Source organism: Chrysemys picta, chromosome 14 (genome assembly GCF_011386835.1).
Source record: "Chrysemys picta bellii isolate R12L10 chromosome 14, ASM1138683v2, whole genome shotgun sequence".
Classification (NCBI taxonomy): domain Eukaryota; kingdom Metazoa; phylum Chordata; order Testudines; family Emydidae; genus Chrysemys; species Chrysemys picta.
This window is the reverse complement of record NC_088804.1, coordinates 8,284,169-8,306,671: the sequence shown is the minus strand read 5'-3', so window position 1 is coordinate 8,306,671 and position 22,503 is coordinate 8,284,169. Positions and strand designations below refer to the sequence as shown.

The following is a 22,503-nucleotide window of genomic DNA, read 5'->3' as shown; positions in this document are numbered from 1 at the left end:
TCCCGCAGCCCCCATTGGCCTAGAGCGGTGAACCGCGGCCAGAGGGAGCCACGATCGACTGAATCTGTGGACGCGGCAGGTAAACAAACCGACCCAACCCACCAGGGGATTTCCCTGAACAAGCGGCAGCCCTAGTTTGAGAACCACTGCCCTAGGGCCCAAGCTGGACTGTAGAACCGCTGTGTCCCCATTGCTCACTAGCCTGGAGATCTTTGACAATGCTTTGCTAGTGAACAGTGAACCCCCCCAGGCTCTGTTCACTCATAGCCACCAGCATCCAAAGTCAGGCCCATGAATCCACGAATGCTCTGCCCAGCTAGTCAGGAATAGACACAGGGCGGTACCTATATATCCCTCAGGCCCAGCCTTGCACCCCAGAACTGTGCATCTTGTACTGCGCAGGACCCCCCTACCCCCGAATGGTGTAAACTTATTAAAAGTCCGTCATTCCATCAAAGGGTGATGAACATGCCCCAGCCTTTAACGTGAGTAGAGATCCCCCAAACACTCCAGCCGAAAGCACCCTGGCTTAGATAAACAATGAAACAAGCTTATTAACCAGAGAGGGATTTTAAGTGATATAGGCATAAAAGTCGGCATTGGTTAGAAAAGAAAAGATTGTGGTTGTATCCTAACTCCTAAACTTTACCAAGCTGAATAAGATTTGAAAGCAAAAAGGGATCTCTCTCCCCAAAACTTTCCGCAGGCCATACCGACTGGAAGGCTTTCCAGACAAGACCGCCCCTCCCCTCCCCCCACACTTTTCAATGTTGGTTCTTTGTCTTTCACACACTCTTGCCGCCATGTGTTGAGATGGAGAGGACAGGATCTGGGGAAGCCATTGTCTTATTTATACCCTCCTCCTCTCGGTGAGGATTACCTGCACCCAATCACGATTACCCAATCACGATTACCCAAACAGGATCACCTCCACCCAATCAGTGCAGGCAAGAGCAGAGGAAGATTCAAAAAAGGATAGCATATTTATAGGGACATCAAGAATAGCCAGAGTTATGAGAATTTTATTAAAACACTTGGGACGTGCATAGCCTTATGCGTCGCGTGTAAGACAATCTAACTATTAGAGAGCAGCATGTGAAAAAACAATTTAAAAAAACAGTTATAAAAATATGGTCCTTTGTAGAGGCTTCAATTCTGCAAACCCTTAAGCAGGTACTTAACTGTACGCCAGCTGACGTCAGCAAGGGGGCCATCTGAACCCACGGAACAGCAATTCCCAGCAGATGTTTCCATTTCCTCTTTGACTGACAAGCAGCTGATCCAATTATAGGGAAGAGGGTTTTGGCCATTGTTCTGAGCATCTTCACTTCCAGGGTTCCATGAGCCTCAAGCAGGGGTAGGCAAACTTTTTGGCCCGAGGGCCACGGCTAGGTGGAGAAATTGTATGCACGGCCATGACTATAGGGCTGGAGCATGGGGTAGAGGTACGGGAGGGAGTGCGGGTGCGGTTTGCAGGAAGGGGCTCAGGGAAAGGGGTTGGAGTGTAGGAGGGGTGCAGGGTGCAGGCGGGGACTCAGAGCAGGGGGGTTGGGTGCAGGAGGGGGTGCGGGAGGAGGCTCAGGGGAGGGGATTGGGCTTAAGGAGGGGGCTCAAGGCAGGGGGTTGGGGTGCAGCGTGCAGGAGGGGTTTGGGATGTGGGTTCTGGCCCAGTGCCACTTACCTCGGGTGGCTCCGGTGTGGCAGCAGTGCGCAGCGGGGCTAAGGCAGGCTCCCTGCCTACCCTGGCCCTGTGCCGCTCCCGGCAGCAGCCGGCATGTCTGGCAGTGGCTCCTGGGGGTGGGGTGGGGCAGGCAACTCTGCCACGTGCTGCCCTTGCCTGTGGGTACGACCCACGAAGCTCCCATTGGCCGTGGTTCCCCGGTGTCTGTGGGCGGTGTCTGCAAGCGAGGGCAGCGCACAGAGCCCTCTGCCCCCTCCCCGCCCATGGGCTGCAGCGCAGTGATGCCGTCTGCTTCCGGGACCGGCGCAGGGCCAGGGCAGGTAGGGAGCCTGCCTTAGCCCTGCTGCGCGATGGGGCTGGCAATCCTGCGGGCCGGATTGAAAGCCCTGACGGGTCGGATCCGGCCCGCGGGCCATAGTTTCTGCTCCCCTGCTTTAAAGTGATTGCTAGGTAGCACAATGGGGAATCTTTAGGTGACAGAAATGTTTGTCTCATATTTTCCTATGGGTCGGATGCCACTGAGACTGCCTAAGCCATCAGCAATCACCGGGTTCTGCTGCCTCAAAAAAGGGTGTCAGAGAGGAGTCTTTTTATTCTGAACACCTGTGAACTCCCTTCCAATTATCCAGCATCCCCTCCCCTCCCTTCCGTTCAGTTCAAGGTTTATTTGCAGGTGCAGAATCTGGCAGGCAGGATGGTCAACATGGTGTTGGGGGGAATGCCTGGGTAACAGGTGTCTGAGAGCTCCATCTCCAAGGGTACGCTATAACAGCTGATCCTCATCTTGTCTGATTGACAGGAGCTGTGGAAAAAATCGGACTCAGTAAGTTAGAACCTAAAGAATACTCCTGCAGTACGTGCATCACACTTGTCCAAGTGGTTGCATTAGCTCCGTGCGTGCCAGCCAGCCAGAAATAAACAGGGAACGTTGGACAGACGCAGCGACAGGAAAAGATCATCGGTGCTGTGAAAGGGAGACCTGAGCGGTAAAGGCCTTCAGGAACATTTACAAGATGGAGACCTAAACTCTGTGCTTCTAGTTCTGAGATACCCAGATTTAATGTTAGACAGAAACCAGCACAGACAGGCCAAGGAAACAGTCCCAGCCGGGTCTGAAACAGCTTTTCAATTTCAACGCACTGGGACTGGGAAGTTGCCCAGAAGGAAAAGGCAGAAGGACCTCATGTGTAACTCAAGCTCTGTGGCTGATTCTGCACAGTGACTGCACTGAAGACATTTCTCTCACCCCTCTTCTCTGAAATCACACACTCCGCAACAATCATCACCGCCAAGATTATAACAAGGGCCCCGAGAACAATCCGGATGACGAAAACAACGTGTGAGGCATTGCTCCCTGTGATGTTATTGACATGAACTGTGTTCGTATAGATCATTGTTGCAACCAAGGTCCTATAGTTGCACCAAATCTTGTACAAAGGAGGTCAAGTAAGGTGTCTATGGAAAGGTTGTAACTTACTGGTTATGATTATGCTGTCTGTATGTGTGTATCATTTTTGTATTTGAAGTTATGAATATTGGCTATGTACTTGTATCTCCATGTGTTTGATTCTAAGTAGCATCAGTGAAGTATTTGATCAGCTTCTTGAGAAAGAACTATTCTGAGTGAGTGCCCAATCAAGAAACACTTAAGTGACAATGGACTTTGGGAGACGCCAATCCACATCTGAGCTTTCCTGGGAATGTTCAAACTATGATGTAAACAATGGTGTCGGCCTGCAAAAAGCTGAATCATTCATGGACATGTGACTTGCTCAGGTGGCTACAAACTCCATCTTGATGCTGTGATTTTGCACAGAAGAACAAAGGGGTTTCCGCCCACAAGAGAGAGAATATAAAAGGCTTTGGAAACCCCTCCATTTAGTCTTCAGCTGGCTCAAGAGATGGCCTCTCCACCCCGAAGAGATCCTTGAAAGAAATTGGAACAAAGGACTGTAACTACAGGGGTGTGAGTGATTGCTGGACCCAGGCCATAAGCCATAGCGTTGGTTTCAAAAGGATTGGGCCCAGACTAGGAAGGAGTCTAGTCTGTGAAAGAAGCTTATTGGGCCATCTCTGAGGGTGAGATTTACCTGTATTCAGTTTCCTACTGTATTAGGCTTAGACTTGCGTGTTTTGCTTTATTTTATTTGGTGACTTACTTTGTTCTGTCTGTTATTACTTGGAACCACTTACATCCTACTTTTTATACTGAATAAAATCACTTTTGTTTATAGAGGGCAGACAATTTATGAGTTTACCCTGTATAAGCTTTATACAGAGTAAAACAGATTTATTTGGAGTTTAGGCTCCTAGAAAGACTGAATACTAGATGTTGGGAAAGTCCCTGTTAACTGAGAACCCCTGGGTTAAGTGAATCTTAGTTTCTGTGAACTGCAGGGAGGCATGGCCCAACCTCTTGGTCTGTGCTGGAGCCGACTGGTGTGTCTAACTCAGCAATACAGGAGTGGAGGGAAACCAGGTCTGGCGGGGGAGGGAGGGTGGTTCTTCTCAGTGGTATCCCAGTACATCTAGTGACAGCCTTGAGGGATTTTCTGTGACCCAACCCGTCACACTCCCTTTATCTGAAATCAAGAAAAACCTGTCAGTGTGGGATGCAGGGACAGAGAGGGACAGATTTGCCTCTAAAGGAGGGACAGAGACTGATGGATAAATAAAGGGACGGCAGAGACAGTTTAAAGATGTAAAAACTGTTTCTCCCCCCGCCCTTAATTTCCCATCCCCTTCTGTGTCACAGGCAGTTTCCTGGGCCTCCCTTTTTGCCAGCAAGTTCCTCTTCATATGCCAGCTGCTGGGACCTGTGGGGTCACCAGGCTGGGTTCAGCCCTCTGCCTAGGGGAACCTTCCCATGAGGCCAGCCAGCACGCTGACTCTGACGCAGGAGTAGGAAATCCCTAGCAGACCAAGACACTAGAGACCTGGCCAGAGCCCTTACCGAGAGCAATGCTCCCCTAACTGACCCCATCAATAGTTTCCACCCTAGACTCACAAAAACTCTCCCAATTCCCCTGATCCCAAGGGGAAATGGCTTCATTAACTCTGCACCTGCCAATCCAAAGGATAAACAGGACTCCATACCTAGGCTAGCGGGATGGATCTGTAACTGGACAGGGACTGGCTCAGTAGGGGAGGAAGGAAACCAGAAACCCTACAAGGTTTGTATCTCTTAACATAACAATAGAATAACAGGGGGATTCGGAATGTACAAATTATCTAAAGCTCCTTGCCAGTGGTCGCCATTACAAAATCAGCATTTACCCCTGTCAGCACGCAGCAGTGCTGAAATGCCACACTGCTTCCTGATGCTTGGAACTGGCACCGGATTGCAGCACTAACTAGAACCTTCACCACCTCCACAAAACAGTAATTCTGTTGACAACTGCTGAACATGTGTATTTACACAAGCATCAGGTTCAGCTGTGGGTGTCAGTTAAATGCATTAAAAAAAAAACCCTACTCTAAATGCTCCACTGCACACACAATTCCCCCTCTTGGGAGAGGATGAGCGAGAGAATGGACCACACCTGGCAGATGTTAGTCACATTGCTTGATGCATGGCTGGAAGCTGCTCAAGCCCAAGATTTTTTAAAGGTATTTACGCATTGCAGTGCTGAGTGGAGCAAAGTCTACGTGACTTAGCAGCCTACATTTCATTTTCAAAAGGGACTTAGTGCCCCATTGACTTCCAATGAGAGAGGCTCCTAAGTCACTTAGGCCTTCCAGGGCTGAGTGGAGCAGTGCCTAAATACCTTTGCAAATCTGGGCCTCAGATACTAGGATGAAAAGGGCAGTAAAAGAACCGATGTAGAAAAGAGGAACAGATTCTCGGGTGCACCGAGTGTTGCTCCAGACGCCTTTATGCCCGGCCCGGCCCTGCCCAGTCTTTGGGCGCTGTCATAAAGAAGCTCAGAGCTGGGCATAATTTAGAGCAGCTTAAAGGACTCTTGGCCCGTGTTTGTCCCTGGCTCTGTCTCTCAGGCCGGGCTTCACTTGTAGTGAAAGAGGTGCCAGGGCTCAAGCAATTGTTTTTTACATTCATAACTGATGCCGCAAGCCCAGGAGGGCCGGGGCTATGGATTGCCAGGCCTGGCAAGCCCTGGCACAGATTAAGCACTGCTCTCAGCACGGCTTTCCCTGCTCCCGCTCCGTCGCTCTGTGGGGAAAAGACAGTATCTGGGTCTCATAGTAGGAAGCACATAGGAGACTGCTGACACTTACTGATGGTCACCTGGGTTCCGGCTCCTGACACAGACAGGTTCCTTGCTGTGATCCCCACCTCACACACGTAGGTTCCTGTATTAGATGAATTCGCATTCTTCAAAGTGAGAGAGGCAAACCCATTGTCCAAATGCAGGGTTGTGATCACATCGCTCTCATTCACCAGCTCTGTCTTTAGTGCCTCCGTCCCATAGTTATACCATCGCACATACATGGTGCTGTGATTATTGACTGTCTTGAATGTACAATTCATGGTAAGTTCTGAGCCTTCGAAATCACTGACACTGGTTGGGGTTTGATTCACCATCAGGTCGGTAATTTCTGCAGAAAGAGAAACACAGATGATGGCACCTTCATTGAGAAATAGTTCAATGTGCCAGCAGACAAGGGCAGATGTACAAAATGAATCTCTCCAGTCCTGCTATTTAGTTTCCCCTGCTTGTTAAGAGTTTAAACGGATGTTCTTTCGTTTGGCCCCATATAGAGCTGTATTGTGCATGTCAAGACTTTTCTGCTCTGTTTAGTGAGCAGGTAACCCCAGAAGCTTCAGTCTAGACAAACCCCCTCCAGCAATGTGACATCTTACCCGAACCTTGTGTACGCCTGACACGCCTGCCAAATTCCTTACACTCAAACCCTTCTTGAGACCTATTTCCCTCCACCAGCCCAATGCAGGGCAAGAGAGAGGGCGGCCAATTCTCCTTTGTTACAGAAAAATGGGATTCCCTGAAGGACGTGGAATGGGCAGTTCTGAGAAGTGATGCACTTCTGCTGGCAATGGCAGGGGTGTGAGGATTGGGGTGCAACCATTATTCTGGACAGGCCTGTGCTTACAGCATAGCGAGAGAGTGTCAGCAAGTCTTTAGCGCTGGTTTTACTGGTGGAAACTTCAGCAGCTCTAGGGCCAGGCGGCAGCTGAGCAGTGGTTTTGAGGATCTCCATGGCCCCCAGATGTTGGATTTAAGGGCGTAAAGCCCTGTGTGGATCTAGTCCTTTAATCTCTGTCTCACTTCCCAATCTACTGTTAGTACATCTGCCCGTTCTCCCCCCCTTTTGTCTGTCTTGTCTGTTAGAGTGTAAATTCTTTGGCTCAGGGGCTCTCGCACTATGTCCATGTACAGTAGAGCTGATTGCAAATGTTCTGGCAAAACTTAGCTTAGACTGAAAATGCCAATGCACTGACGAGAACTGATTCACCAAATCTACTACAGATTTGACTCCACTTTCGTCAAAACACACAGTGGTTTTTGTTGGTGTTCCAAGATCCACAGGGTTCAAAAAAGAACCAGATAAATGCCTGGAGGATGGTCCATCAATGGCTATTAGCCAGGATGGGCGGGGATGGGGATGCCAGAGGCTGGGAATGAGCGACAGGGGATGGATCACTGGATGATGCCTGTTCTGTTCATTCCCTCTGGGGCACCTGGCACTGGCCACTGTCAGAAGACAGGACACTGGGCTAGATGGACCTTTGGTCTGACCCAGTCTGGCCGTTCTTATGTTCTTCTGTCCCGCGAGCCCCAGCTCGGGGAGTCGGGAGTCGAGTCTCGGGGCGGGTGGGCTCCCCATGCTGTGGCAGAGCCAGGTCTCTAGGGGCTCTTGTTGTCTGCTAGGCTCCCTGCTCGAGCCAGGGCTCTTGGCGCTTCCAGTGTCCGTGTCATGGAGCTGGAAGCCTGGAAGTTCCAGGACCAGCTCCCAGGGGTGCAGCTCTGGGGTCGCTCCGCCATGCAGACTGCCCCGGGCTGGAGATCCCAGGGCCTCTAGAGTCCTGGGCCAGTGACTCCCCAGGCTGCTCTACTTGTAACTGGCCTCTGGGACTCTGGAAGTCCTCGGGTCCCTGGCCCGGGTGCAGTCCTGATCCGTCTTGGTTTGGAATGAAGCCAGTTGTGAAACAATGAAACTTCTCACAAACTGAAACCGCTCTAGTGTACAGGGCCTAGCACAGTCGGCCCCACATGTTGGTTGAGGCCTCTAAGCACTATTGCAAAGCAAACATTCAATAACAACCTATTACTGAGCATACAACTTTATCCTGACTCTGCTCGGCCCTTTGTGGGTTTGGGTTGGACTCTTCGGGGGCTAAACTAGAGAGATGCCCATGTTTTGTTACTTCTGTAAGTCAAGTCAAGCACATTGCACGCACCAGGGACTCTTTGCATCCCTCTGTCCCCCACAAGGTCCCTGGGTGCCACCCTCCCACCCCACTCTATTTCAGGGACTCCCTAGCCCCCACCCTTTTGCCAGGAGCTCTGCGTCTCCCCCATTTCTTCCACACACACCCCTCCATGCCACAGTCCCCAATTCTGCCCCAAGCCAGGAGCATTCTGTGCCCTAATTCTCTCCCTTTCCACCATTCCAGGGTCCCCCATTCTCCCTGCATGCTCGGGGCTTTGGCTGTATCCTCATTCCAGCATTATCCCCAGACCAGGTCCTCCATCCTCCCCAATGTTGGAATTGATGGGCTGCGGTGTTTCAAATTATTGTGTCACAGACCAAGAGAAATGCCATCACGCTGAGTGCACTGTAGCTGTGTCAGTCCCAGGATATTAGAGAGACAAGGTGGGTGAGGGAATAGCTATTATTGGACCAACTTCTGTTGGTGAGAGAGACGAGCTTTCGCTCCATCAAGCTCTTCCTCGGGTCTGGGAGACGTACTCCCAGAACCGCAGCAAAATGCAACGCTTAAACTCCCACACAGATTTCCATCACAACTTCAACCACCACCCACCCAGCCATTAAACTCTCTGGGGAACACTCCCACACTAGCATCAACTTCCTGGACACCACCATCAGCTTCAACAATGGAACCCTACAGCCAACCCAAGACAAGAAACCCACAGAGCTGGGAGGCTGCTGCAGACCCTGAGGGAGCCGAGGGCTGTCCAGGACTGCCAGGGCCATTTACAGACCCGAGCACAGAGGAGCTGCAAGTCCTGACAGAGGCCTTCTTCCCCAACGACCCTCTACAGAGCCAGGTATGCCCTCAGGGGGAGTTGGGACCCTCCAGAAAGTAAATGCAGTGACTGTAGCAGGCCCTGCAGCGGGGCTCCCTCCCCTAGTGCCCCTGTTCGACTGCCCTTACCGTGTTCACACTCAGGCCCGGAGAAACCAGGGTAGCAATCACAGGTGTAGTTCCCGATGGTCTCCACGCACTCGCCACGCTGGCTGCAGGAGGAACGCTGGCAAAACGCTGCAGAGATACAGCTGGGTTAGGATCCACCCTAACAACTCCTTAGCGCCCAAGCAGACCCCACCCCACTGCCTGGATACTGCACTCCATCCCTGCTGCATTTCTTCACTGCGGGATTCTGTCAGAGCCTGTTAAAGTCATGGGTTAAAAACCTGCTTTCAAAGGCCTTGGCTCCGGCCCTGCAAGAGCACTCGGGGCCTAGATACCATCCTGGGCACCCAAGCTTTGCCCAGCCAGGTGGCATTGGCACCTTGCCAGAAGCTTGGAGGCAGTGGCTGCTTTGCACAGATGGTCACACTGCTCGTGGACCCAGAGGCGCTGCCTGTGGACAGCGCTGACCTGGACGGGTAGGCTGCCCGCTGGATTGAGATGGAGCGTTGCATGCTGGGCATGCAGGGGACACACCCAGGCATTGATCAGAGGGCAGCGTGTGCCACGTTTGGCTATCAGGCTGTGCTTTGACTTCCCTGTCCCCCTCCACCGCCCCGCACTGATTGCACTCCGAAGAGGGTAGTAACTCTTTGGCAAGGAGACTCCATGCATCTCCCCAGGGCTCAGAACAGGTGCTCCTGGAACCAAGCGCCTGGCATGTCAATTTACAACGGGACTTTGTGATGAGATGAATGTAGGGATCAAAGCAAGACTCATTGAGAGCCCAGGCTCAGCTCCCGTCTGCGTGGCCCATTTGTGAGGGAGAACGTGGAAGGCAGGACTTTAACTCCCCAGCCAAAGGAACCAGCGAGGCACAGAGAGCAGTGAGTGCTCCCAGGCACAGGTGTTACACACAGCAGCTAACATGCAAAGCGGGTGCAGATCTGTGCTGCCGGCCACGGGACAATATCACTAACGCCTCACACCAGCTAGCACTAACCAGGCCCTTGGTGGCTGTCTCCGTAGAGAAGTCAGGACTCGGTGGGCCATGGAGACCGACTGACCCTGCACATGAGGGTTGAGGCACTCTAGGTAGGTGGGTGGGTGATGTTCCTCTGCCCAGACAGTACCTCTTTGTAACCGTGTGTCTGGCCCTTTAAGGGCTAGAGGCCTGGGGCCAGCCAACCCTAGTTACCAGGTAGGCACAGCTGAGCAGGGGTCAGCTGATGTCCCTGGACAAGTGGCAGGAAGCTTCAGGGAAGGGGGATGCTCAGGGAGAGACAAGCCAGGAGGCTTCTGCAGGAAACCCTTCACCGGGGGCAGGGTTTGGGCCTGGAAGGAAGCCCGAGCCAGAGGGCTGAAGAAGGCTGAGAGCCAGGGAGAACAGACTCCAGGCAGTAGGGAAAGACTCCAGCCAGGCGAGGCGAGAGTGGCTTGCGGAGCAACCTCAGACCACGAGGGGGCATGGGAGGCGGCCGGGCCATTGACACTCTTCTATGAACAATTAGGGACTTATTTCTCCAGAGCTGTCAATCCAGCAACTCTCCCCAGCCCTACACGTGTTAGACAGACCCACACATCCAGAGAGAAAGGCAGTGGTGGGGTGGTTACCTTGGTAACACAGCGCCCTCTTTTTCTTTTGGCAGTTCTCATCATTCCATCTTCCAGCATCACGATCCCTCTTTATGTAAATCTCCACACAGTCTTGGTTTTTCCCTTTATTGTTGGGTTCCTTGTTAGCCCAGTTCTCAGCCTCCTTCGTCAGGGCCTTGTTGGTGCCAACCCACGTCCAGACATTGTTTATTTTTCGTAGCCCAATCCAGTAGTATGCTCTATGGTGGGGTAAGACACTGTTGAGATAAGCAATTTCCCCCTGGTTCTGGATTGCTACGAGGTCAGTGTAGAATGACCTGCAAAAGTTTCTGGCCAGCTCCCAGGAGTAATCAGATTTGTTACCATAATGGTAGCTCCAGGCTCCCACTTCCACCTGAGTCACTAGCACTGTTGGAAAGAGTAAAAACAGGCAAAGTTGTGTGACAGTCAGTGACAGAGCTATGAGTTGACTATCGATGGGTGACACCAGACTATATCTTATATCACACACAAAGGAACTGCATTAAAAGAACATTATTTAGGTTGCAAAGTCAAGCGCTCAAACGTTAGGAAATGCCACAATGAAGGTTGCCCATGTAACTGAGTTCAGCCCCCTTGTGCGCATGCACAATGGTATAGTCTTTAATGGCATGATAATGTACTATTTTTCCATGGGTCCTCTGCCTCCCTCGGTGCAGAGGATGGACAGTGCTCACTGAATGAGGAGCTATTCAATAGTGTGTTTTCTCCTCACTGGTCAATGTGTGACTGCTCCTCCCCCCGCCCCAGCCTTATTTACTGCACACTATACAAACCCTGCTCTGAAAACAGAATTATTCATTTCCCCAAAGGCTTTTCTATAGCGCTCGTCATGCCAGTATCTGAGTGCTTCACAGACATGAATGAGTTTATACTCACAACAGCCCTGGGAGATGAGAGGGCGGTATTAGCCCCATTTCACAGATGGGAACAGAGGCATAGAGGCACTGGTTCTCAAAGGTATTTAGGCACCTAACAGCCATTGACTTTATTGCAAGTTAGGTGCCTAAATACCTTTGAGGAGCTGGACGAGAGAGATTAAGGCCGGAAGTAATTTTGGGTGTCCCATTTGAGTAGAGCCCTGCGCGGACACATAATTATCTCCATAGATGCGGATATCCATGGATCTAAAGCAGATACCGCAGACATGCAGGGCTCTAGTGACAACGAGTGAGACAGGCGCACATGCTCCCGGTCAGGAGACACCGCTTGCACACACTAGTGTGACCAGAGACAGCTGCCAGTCAGTCTAGTGCCCGCCCCGCTGGCAGGGCTGGCGGAGGTACAGCCATGCCGGAGGAGCTGCCTGGGCTGGGTTCTGGCTCCTGCGATGACAGCCCGACATGCTGCTTCTTTCGCCGCTGCGGTTCCTGGCCCAGTTGTTGGCCATGGCCCTGTGGGTCTCACTCGCTGTCACTAGAGCCCCGCGAATCTGTGGAGATCCGCTTTATAGCACCCGCGGATATACATTGTGTATGTGCATTTGAGACCCCGAGGACCTGATTTTCTGTAGTATTGAGCATTCTAAAGCACTATGTTCAGAGCACTGCTCTCCTTGACTTCAGTTGCAGCTGTGAGCGCTCAGCACTTCTGCAAATCAGACCCCAGGGTCTCCATTTGAGCACCCAGAAAGTGAGGAACACACATTCAGTGGCCACCCGGGAAAAGTTTGGTTTAAGTGACTTGCCCAGCACCACATGGCAACTCTGGGGCAGAGGCAGGGATAGAATCCAATTCTCCAGGCGGCAGTCAACAGCCTTACCCTTGAAACCATCCTTTCTCTTCTTGCACCCCCCGCCTCATTCATCACACCGTCCAGCTCCTGCAACAGATGGGGTAGGGCTCCTACAGACAACAGCTTTTCTCAGTGTACAACCTGCGTTCATTCCCTAGCGTAGGTCCATCCTGTGCACTCAGCGAGGCAAGGGCTCTGGCATTCCCTAGGGTATCAGTGCTTGACTTTGAAACGTTAACAGTGTTCCTTTAAAGTAGGTTTGGAGGGGGGGGTGTCTAACTTTCTACGTTTTTTAAAAAGCAAACTGTAAAAAACAGAAGACCCATCACGTGGCATCATAGTGACACCAATATGGATCATCAGCAGGGTTAAAATCCTGAGATCCCGTGCACCGACCTCTGCCACTTGAGCGAATGGAGGAGCCAATAGCAGTAGCAGGTTGTCATACTCCCTATGGGCCAGCACTAGAGGGAGATGAGACACACATTTTGCCAGGGGATTTCACAGCTATTTGCTGACAGCAGAGACCTCAGGAATTGTGGGTTCCATTCCAGGCTGTAGCAGAGGTGGCAGATGAAATGCCTAAAGAACACATGAACGACTACGAACATTTTAAACAAAAGGCCAGAATTAGAATGGGGCTAACACCTGAGCATGCCCGTCGGCGGTTCAGAGCCCTAAGGCGGAAACCAGACGTGGCATTGTCCCGACACGCCTACCACATTGTAAAAAATTAATTAGCCTCTTAGAATTGGTAGGGCAACTCCCAACTTTTCATGTTCTCTGTATGTATATATATCTTCTTACTATATGTTCCATTCTATGCATCTGATGAAGTGGGCTGTAGCCCACAATAGCTTATGCTCAAATAAATTTGTTAATTTCTAAGGTGCCACAAGTACTCCTGTTCTTTTTGCGAATACAGACTAACACGGCTGCTACTCTGAAACCTGTCACTAAGTGAGAAACAGGGGAGCTGGAGTCCGAAGACCCAGGCCTGCAGTAATAGTCACGTGGCCTGCCCTTGGAAGTCTGGCACACTAAAGGGGTTACTCCCAGGGCCTGGTTTAAAGGCTGGGGCATGGCCCAGACCCTCTAATCCACGACAGGTGCCAACCCCCTGCACTCTGTCTGCACCAAAACTCGCACTGCTGCTGGTGCCGGTGCTGGAAATGGGGTTGGGACTTTCTCAATGCAGTCAGCAGGCCCAGGGAAGCACTTGCAGAGGGGAGGGCTGGCCTGGACCACACCTGTACGGAGGAGTTCATCGGCCCCTGGCCTGGCTGGGGAACTGTGAGCTGTCTTGGGAAGCCGTGCAGGCCCATGTGAAGGCCTCTCCATTGTAACTAGGGTGGAAGCGCCTGGCTCCCTCAGCCTCAGGGGGCCATGTTTCTCAAGTAATTGCTAGGGACTCTACTGCTTTCTGGGATACAGGAGGGGCCAAAAGCCAAGAGAAGAGATTAGGAGGAATAGGATTTAGGTCCCTAAATAATCACCCCCAGGTGGGAATGTGGCCCAAATGAAACGGTTTCAATGGGCCTGGCAGTGAAATGTCCCTGGTTAGACCAGGAGTGACTGATGGTGCGACAACAATGCCACTCCCCTCCCGGGGCTTTCCCAGGGATAGGTCTGTGAATTCTCCCCTGGCAGGGGCAGCGGCAGGCCATCAAAGAGCTGCAGGAAGGCTTACCCCAGCTAATGGCAGCAAAGCACAGGAGTCGGGTGACAGTCCAGCCACATCCCCAAGCCCTTGGACTGGAGCAGAGTCCTCCGGCGCTGCCCTGGGGGTCAGAAAACCATGTCCATAAACCCCTCTGTGCTTCACAGCAGGCAGGTCCAGGCATATTTACACACTGAGCTGAAACAGACACTTGGACACACCTGGCGGACACAGACACTGTCTCTGATTAGCTCCCATTTACCATGCAGATAAAATGCAGAATCTCAGAGGGAAGAGCTGACAGCCTCCACAGGGGAAGAAGGAACAGTTGGAATTTAAGGCAAGTGATTCGATTTAGCAACATCATCTCCACAACAGGTTGTTAATGAACGTCCCGGAGAACGTGAGTATGAGTGTGAGATGTTGTCGGTCAGTGTCATGAGTTCAGCTCAGAGGATGGAGGCAGTTTTTGTCCATAAATCAGATAAACAGCTGAGCAGCTCAGTCAGTCGGAGCAATATTCCAGTGTAATAGAGTTATATTAGAATTAGAAACAATGGGAACCATCCCTGGGTCTAAACCAGAAATGCTGCAAGCTGCGCCAGCAGGCCCCTCCTCTCCCTGGGCTTCAGAGGGCAGGATCCTGCACCAGCCCGAGTGTCTACACAGCTGTGTGTAGGGCCATAGTGTGAGCTCTGCGAACCTGGGCTGGGAGACGCACTGCTGTGGGTGTAAAGCACAGTACAGATGTACCCTCTGGCATCTTACCAACAGGGGCTGAGCCCAGCCTTGCCAGAGATCTGGGGGAAAGGAGGGGTGTGGTCTGAACCAGTGAAGCTAGGCTGGTGGTGTGGCAAGGGCTGGCTGCTCCTCTCATCCGGGTCTCAGCAGAAAGGAAGGGAAGGGGAAAGCGGGGAAGAGCCCCCCCATGCGGTTTTTAACCTTTAGCTCTGCTTCCCAGGTCGGGATCTCGAGCTGATGTGCAGGGGATATTCATGGGTTTGCTGGGGGAGAGAGCCTCCCAGCTCAGGTGACTGAGGGAAATCCCAATTGCACAGCATGGGGGTGGGGGGGGGCTGTCCTTATCGGCTCAGGGCTGGGCTGTGGGGTGGGGAGGGGTTCTCTCCCTGGCCACTCAGGGCTGGGCAATGGGGGGTTCTCCCTGAGCATTCAGGGCTGACCAGTGGGGGGAGGGGCTCTCCATGGCAAGTCAGGACTGTGCAGCAGAGGGGGCTCCCCTGGCAGCTCAGGGCTGGGGGTTCATGAGGGGGCTTGCCTCAGTTCAGATGGGCAGCAGGGGGGCTCCCTTGGCAACTCAGGGCGGGGCAGTGGCAGGGGGGCTCTCCCTGGGCAGCTCAGGGCTGGGTGGGAGTGCAGGGGGGCTCTCCTCAGCTCAGGGCTGGGCAGCAGGGGGCTCTCCCTGGCCACTCAGAGCTGGGCAGTGGGGGGGGGTTCTCTCTGGTCACTCAGGGCTGGGGTGGGGGCTCCCCTGGGTATGTCAGGGCTGGGCAGCATGGGGGGACTCTCTTGACAGCTCAGGGCTGGGCAGTGGGCGGGGAGGGGGCTCCCCTGACTGCTCAGGGCTGGGCAGCAGTGGAGGGGGAGGGGGCTCCAATGGCAGCTCAGGGCTGGGCAGTGGTGGTGGTGGGGGGTTTCCCCTGACAGCTCAGGGCTGGGCAGCAGTGTGGGGGGGGGGTTTCCCCTGACAGCTGGCAGTGGGGGGGAGGGGGCTCCCCAACAGCTCAGGGCTGGGCAGTGGGGGGAAGAGGGCTCCCCAACAGCTCAGGGTTGGGCAGCAGTGTGTGGGGGGGTTCCCCTGACAGCTCAGGGCTGGGCAGTGGGGCTCTGCTGGTTGAAGCTGGGTGGTCTCATTTCAATTAATCTTGGCGAGTTGAGCACAGGAGAGAACTCAACCCCCCCTCACCACCTGGAGTTTCCTTCTGCAGGGGTCTTGGGGCACTGTCAGGGCATCGTCCCTGCTGCCCATGCAGGGACCTGCTCTGGGGGCCATTTGGGGTCTCTGTTCCTGGCACTGTCCCCTGTCCCCACACTCAGAGGTGTCTGGGGCAGAGGGTGGGGGCTGTCGCTAAGGAGCCAGCTTGTAGCTCTCCCTTGTGAGCAGCAGCTCCTCTGCCCGCCTCCCTCCTTCCTAAACACTGCGCCGGTGAAGCCAGCCACGTCCCCAGGTAGAAGAAGGTGCTAGACCTACCATCTCCAGTGCCGACCTGCCAGCCTCCCCTCTCGCTCAATCCCTGGACCGGAGACAGCTTAAACCGTCCCTCTGCTTGGCTGTGTCTTGCAGCACTTCCTTTTAAGTGTGCAGAACCTCACTGCATCCCTTCCCTATTCCTCCCCCCGCACAGAGTCACAGCTCGAAGATTCATTGGGCCAGAGAGCGTGACTGTGAAGCCTGGTAGGTAGGGACTGAGCTGGGAGGTGAGAAATCCAGGGCCCAGTCCCCTGCTCCAATGATCTGGTATTGATCCAGAATACGACAGCTGAAACCGAGGGATCCTCTGTCAATATATCCCTTAGCCCAGTGGTTAGGAAACCAATGCATGATTGGTATAGTGAGTTGTAACAATGCGGTTCTGGCGGGACCCAACTGAGAGTGCCAATTCAGGACAAATTGCTAAATCAGGGCAGTCACAGCCCAAGGCTGGGGATTTTCCACCTCTAAGGCAAACCAAATCAGCCAGCCAAAGAGGACTTTGGTCTCACCTCACTGGCTAACCACAAGTCACACAAGCAATTCCCTTAGACACTCCAGTTTCCCAGTATCACCACCAGTGCCCCAGTTATGGGGACGAATGGTTATGAAAACCAATATCCCAATAAAAGAAAAAAAGTTCTCCTGATCCCATAGGACCAAGCCCCAGACCCAGGTCAATATACAAATCAGATCTTACCCACAAATCACACTGTTGCCAATTCTTTAGAATCTAAAATTTAAAGGTTTATTCATAAAAGTAAAAAGATATAGATGAGAGTTAGAATTGGTTAAATGGAATCAATTACATACAGTAATGGCAAAGTTCTCGGTTCAGGCTTGTAGCAGTGATGAAATAAACTGCAGGTTTAAATCGAGTCTCTGGAATCCATCCCCAGCTGGGATTGGTCCTCAGTCCTTTGTTCAGAGCTTCAGTTTGTAGCAAAGTCCCATCCAGAGGTAAGAAGCAGGATTAAAGACAAGATGGAGGAGAGGCATCAGCCTTTTATAGTCTTTTCCAGGTGTAAGAACACCTTTGTCCTTACTGTGGAAAATTACAGCAAAATGGAGTCTGGAGTCACATGGGCCAGTCCCTGCATACTTTGCTGAGTTGCAAGGCGTATTTGCCTTCTCTCAATGGGTCCATTGTATAGCTGATGGTCCTTAATGGGCCATCAAGCAGGCTAGGCAGAGCTAACACCAACTTGTCTGGGAAGTTTCCCAGAAGCATAGCATAAGTTTGAAATACAGACAGTATAGAGCCAATATTCATAACTTCAACTACAAAATTGATACACACATATAGACAGCATAATCATAACCAGCAAATCATAACCTTGTCTTAGACACCTCATTTGACCCCCTTTATACAAGATTTGGTGCCACTACAGGACTTTGGTTGCAACCATGTTCTTTATGGTCCCAGTTCAAATTGAGCACAGGAGAAAACTCAACCCTCCTCACCACCTGGAGTTTCCTTCTGCAGGGGTCTTGGGGCACTGTCAGGGCATTGTCCCTGCTGCCCATGCAGGGTCCTGCTCTGGATATGTTTGCTTGAAACTAACCCCAATAAACATCACGTTGCCGGCACTTCTGCTTTCTGGTCTTCTGCTTTCTGTCTGCGTGACAAGAACCCGGGGAGAGGGTGAAGGGAAAGCGCTCTAACAGTCTCTTCCTCTCCCTGTGCTTCAGTTGCTGAATCTGTAACATGGGAATAAGGACACCGAGCTCCTTTGCACAGCACCTGGAGATCTTCTGATGGAAAACACTGTATAGGAACCAGGTGTTATTACTCTAGGAGACTGGAGCCTAATCAGATTCTGACTTAACAGAGCCCTCTCCCAGAATGGAATGCATTGTCTGATATTGGGCTAATGACAGGGTGGTCATTTTTAGGATGAGTTGGATAACTATTGGCTTGTACTTGTGAGGAATGGGATACATGGGTGCCCTTCCCACAGCCATTAGAATGAAGGGTTCATGGTAGGACAGTGAATATATTTCCCCAAGTTTTCCAATTTCCTCTCTTCTCTCTCTTAAACCTTCAGAACTAGGTCCCATTGTCTCTGTCTCATCTAGGATTGCTCTGTGCTCTGGTGGAGTCTTTTGTTCTGTCCTGCTTCCAGGTGAAATAGTCCTGGAGGGATGTTTTTCCCCAGGAATTACTCTGCCCACTTCCAACCAAAAGCAAAATAAGAACACCCTTAGCTCCACACATTTCTGATTCCAAAGAATTGCCCTTGGCTCCAGAAGGATGAATCCCAGACAAAAGGAGGAACCTGCAGTGCAGACCAGAAAAAACTATGAGACACTTGGCCAATGTCAATCAAACCTAGAGTGGTGTACCAGACTCTAACCATCTTCCATCTGCAAAATGTTTGGGGTAGAATTGTACATTTTAGTGGAGTAAATATACACCAACGGGGCTGGCCTGAGAGGCTGTGTTAATTCCCAGTAATTTGGTGGCAGCAAATACACATGGCGTGTGGGGTTAAAAGAAGGAGGGAAATGCCAGTATTGCTTGGCAGACAGCAAAGCCAACTTGTTCAGGGAGTTTTCTGTGAGTCAAAGAAAACAAAAGCGACAGAGAGTCCTGTGGCACCTTATAGACGAACAGACGTATTGGAGCATGAGCTTTCGTGGGTGAATACCCACCACGTCAGACGCATGCATCTGATGAAGTGGGTATTCACTCACGAAAGCTTATGCTCCAATACGTCTGTTCGTCTATAAGGTGCCACAGGACTCTCTGTTGCTTTTTACAGATCCAGACTAACGGGGCTACCCCTCTGATACAGAAAACAAAGCTGACGATCACACAGTCAGGGCTATACTTGAAAGAAGTTTTCACACCTCAGAGTCTCTGACTCCCAATAAATGAGGTAAATAGTGCCTGGCTCAAGGCAGCCAAAGGAGAGAGCGACCGGGCACAAGTAGGTTGTGCTACTAGAAGTGTCACTGGTAAGAGAGGACGAGGGGCGTGGAGGGGAGGGGAGACAAATGCACCTGCCATAGATGGAGTTTTACAATAAAAACCTAGGAACGGCCACACGGGCACAGACCAATTGTCCAGCTACCCCAGTATCCTGTCTTTCAACAGTGGCCAATGCCAGGTGCTTCAGAGGGAATGAACAGAACAGGCAATCATCACACGATCCATCCCCTGTTGTCCATTCCCAGCTTCTGGTAAACAGAGGCTAGAGACAAATAGTGTTTGTTATTGTCTGTAAACAAGGTACAGAAGGAGAATCCCCAGGACATCCAAAGCCTGCAATTACAGAGTGCAAAGCATTGAGATACCAGCTCTGTTCAAAGCTGTAAATCAGAATAGTTCTGAAATTCAAATGCCAACACAAATTAAGAAGAGGGACATCGCTGCACTGTAGAATCTCAGCCCTTTAGCATGGAATCGAGCTCTCAGGAAGATTGGGCTAGTGTACGTCAATACACTTTCTTTTTGAAGAATTTAGGTAATAGGCTGGTTAGATCTGGAGCAAGAACTATTAAAGACATCCCTGGTTTGGGGGAGTGATTGTCTTTGGGGAGTCTGAAGTCTGGCAACAGTATAAGAAGGTGCAGGAGGCAGAAAGTTCTCCCAGTTCTGGTATTTTGTGTGATGGAATGGTAGCCACCAAGTAGCAGGGGCCGCTGGAGGAAGGGGTTCAAGTGGAGGTTTGGAGAAAGCAGCCAACGTCAGGGTTAACTTCCAGGAGTTACATTCTGCACTGCTGCTGGGTTCCAGGAAGCTGTCAATAGGCAGCATAGAGGAGATTTGCCTTGAGGTGCCTCCTGTCAGGTGTCATAGGTGGAGCCCGGCGAATAACTGACTTTTCAGTTTGGCAGCCGTTCCGGAAGGGGGGCAGGGAAGGTTCGATAGAACGAATCCAAACTTTTTCAGAATTTTTGGCAAATCAAAAAACTCCATTTTGACCCAAAACGTTTAATTTTTTAGGATTTTTGAAGGGCTAGAGTCACAGACTGGCAGAGGAGGCGGCGTGCACCTTGTACCCTTTAGCCCAGGGTTTAGGACTACTGCTCTGTGATATCAGAGACCCAGGTTCAAATTGCAACTCTGGAATAAGGTCTGGAAGTGGGGTCTCCTGCCTCCCAGGTGAGGGCCCTCAGCAGTGGGCTGTAAAGTCATAGTTGCTCCCTTTACCCAGTGACTATTCAAGCATTTTATGCAAAGTGGAACAGTCTCAGCAGGAGAGATACTCACCCCAGAATAGACACTAGTCCAGGCCCTGGGCCCTGGTCCTGACCAAAGCAGCAATTCAAAGCTGTGTCTACAACATCCCCAGCAATAGTCCTACGCCCAGGCTGTTTGGTTTAGCCAAGGAATAGGCCATCCGGAAGATGCTGGTTGTGGAGAGGGAAGGTAGAAATCTGTGTGAGGGAATTGTGAGGGGTTTGGTCACAGAGACTCCTTGGGACTGTCACCTGATGTGCTGAATTTACCTCTGAGTCCATTTTCCCTGCCAGCTTGAGACTCCAGAACCCTGCCTTGTTGAGCCAGACACGCTAGCCACTTGCAAACACAGACCCAGCTCTGGTCCACGCCCCCACAGCTGCAGACTTTAACCAAAAACTGCTCATCAGGTCACCTATCTCCAGCACCCAGACACCCAGTTCCCAATGGGATCCAAACCCCAAATAAATCCATTTTACTCTGTATAAAGCTTATACAGGGTAAACTAATAATTGTCCGCCCTCTATAACACTGAGAGAGAGAGATGCACAGCTGTTTGCTCCCCCAGGTATTAATCACTTACTTTGGGTTTATTAATATACAAAAGTGATTTTATTAAGTATAAAATTAGGATTTAAGTGGTTCCAAGTAATAGCAGACAGAACAAAGTAAGTTACCAAGCAAAATAAAACAAAACACACAAGTCTGAGCCTAATACATTAAGAAACTGATTACAGGTAAATCTCACCCTCAGAGATGTTCCAAGCAGCTTCTTTCACAGACTAGTTTCAGAGTAGCAGCCGTGTTAGTCTGTATCCGCAAAAAGAACAGGAGTACTTGTGGCACCTTCGAGACTAACAAATTTATTTGAGCATAAGCTTTCATAGGCTACAGCCCACTTCATCGGATGGATACAATGGAACATATAGTGAGGAGATATATATACATACAGAGAACATGAAAAGGTGGGAGTTGCCCTACCAATTCTAAGAGGCTAATTAATTAAGATGAGCTATTGTGATACCTTACAAGAGACCTTTTGCATAAAGCATATTCCAGTGGTAGCCAGTCCTGGTAGCCGTCACACTGATTGTCCTGTTAAGGGCTGCGCGTCCCTGTCTGGGCAGGGCCCTGTGCAGCTCTTGTTCGTAGGCACAGACAGTTGGAGCTGGACACAGAACAGAGCAGAGCTCTTGCAAAGTCCTTAAGCACTGAGTGATCACCAAAAATCTGATGGCCTCTGTGCAGGTGGAACCCCTTTTGGAAAGCTGCTCTTGGGACAGGACACCAATGAGATAAGTCTCTCCCTTCATTGGACAAAGGGATACAGGCCTGGTATATGGTCAAGCAGCACTTTCAGGGTTACTCTCCCGCTCTGGTTCCCAGGGTAGCCCTCACTCCAGAAGCCCTCTCAGCAGGAACATCCAGTACTAGTCTCAATAGATAAGCTCCCTCCAAAACCTGTTCACTGCTTGTCTATCCAGAGACACGGGGATGAGACTGATCAGCTTCCTATCCCCAGGGGTCATCGCTACTTTGGACAGATGGATAATGGCAGCTGTAGGCCAAACCATTCCTAAAATTCCTGTGACGTTGCACTCCATATGCTTTATAAAAATATGTTTATAAGTGTGAATATGATGTAGAATCAATCATAGAATATCAGGGTCAGAAGGGATCTCAGGAGATCATCTAGTCCAGGGGTTCTCAAACTTGGGCCACGGCTTATTCAGGGTAAGTCCCTGGCGGGAAGTGGCATGGGCCGGGCCACCGCTTCCCACAGCTCCCATTGGCCGGGAACGGCGAACCACAGCCAGTGGGAGCTGCGAGTGGCCGTACCTGCGGACGCTCAGGTAAACAAAGCATCTCGCAGCCCACCAGGGGCTTACCCTGAAGAAGCCGCGGCCCAAGTTTGAGAACCCCTGATCTAGTCCAATCCCCTGCTCAAAAACTGCCAACCTAGGCTCTCTTGGTGACCTCCACGTTGTGGTGTATCCTGCGGTTACCAACCGGTTGTAAATGCCGGATAAACCTGTTCAGCGATGTGTATAGTTCCTCCTTTTGGTTCCCCAAAGTTCAGGGACCATTCTTATCTGTGCC

At 51.3% G+C, this 22,503-nt stretch overlaps 1 protein-coding gene across 1 annotated transcript; it reads right to left on the bottom strand.

Moving 5' to 3' along the window:
• Positions 1 to 1,006: 1,006 nt before the first annotated feature.
• LOC135975702 (L-selectin-like) lies at positions 1,007 to 17,924 on the bottom strand. The gene is made up of 6 exons (XM_065567743.1): positions 17,795 to 17,924; positions 16,215 to 16,331; positions 10,590 to 10,979; positions 9,000 to 9,107; positions 5,918 to 6,238; positions 1,007 to 2,483 (listed from the first exon to the last, which is right to left on the bottom strand). Exons 1-6 carry the CDS (start codon positions 17,922 to 17,924, stop codon positions 2,461 to 2,463), a joined length of 1,089 nt encoding a protein of 362 aa, XP_065423815.1. The 3' UTR covers positions 1,007 to 2,460.
• Positions 17,925 to 22,503: the final 4,579 nt, after the last annotated feature.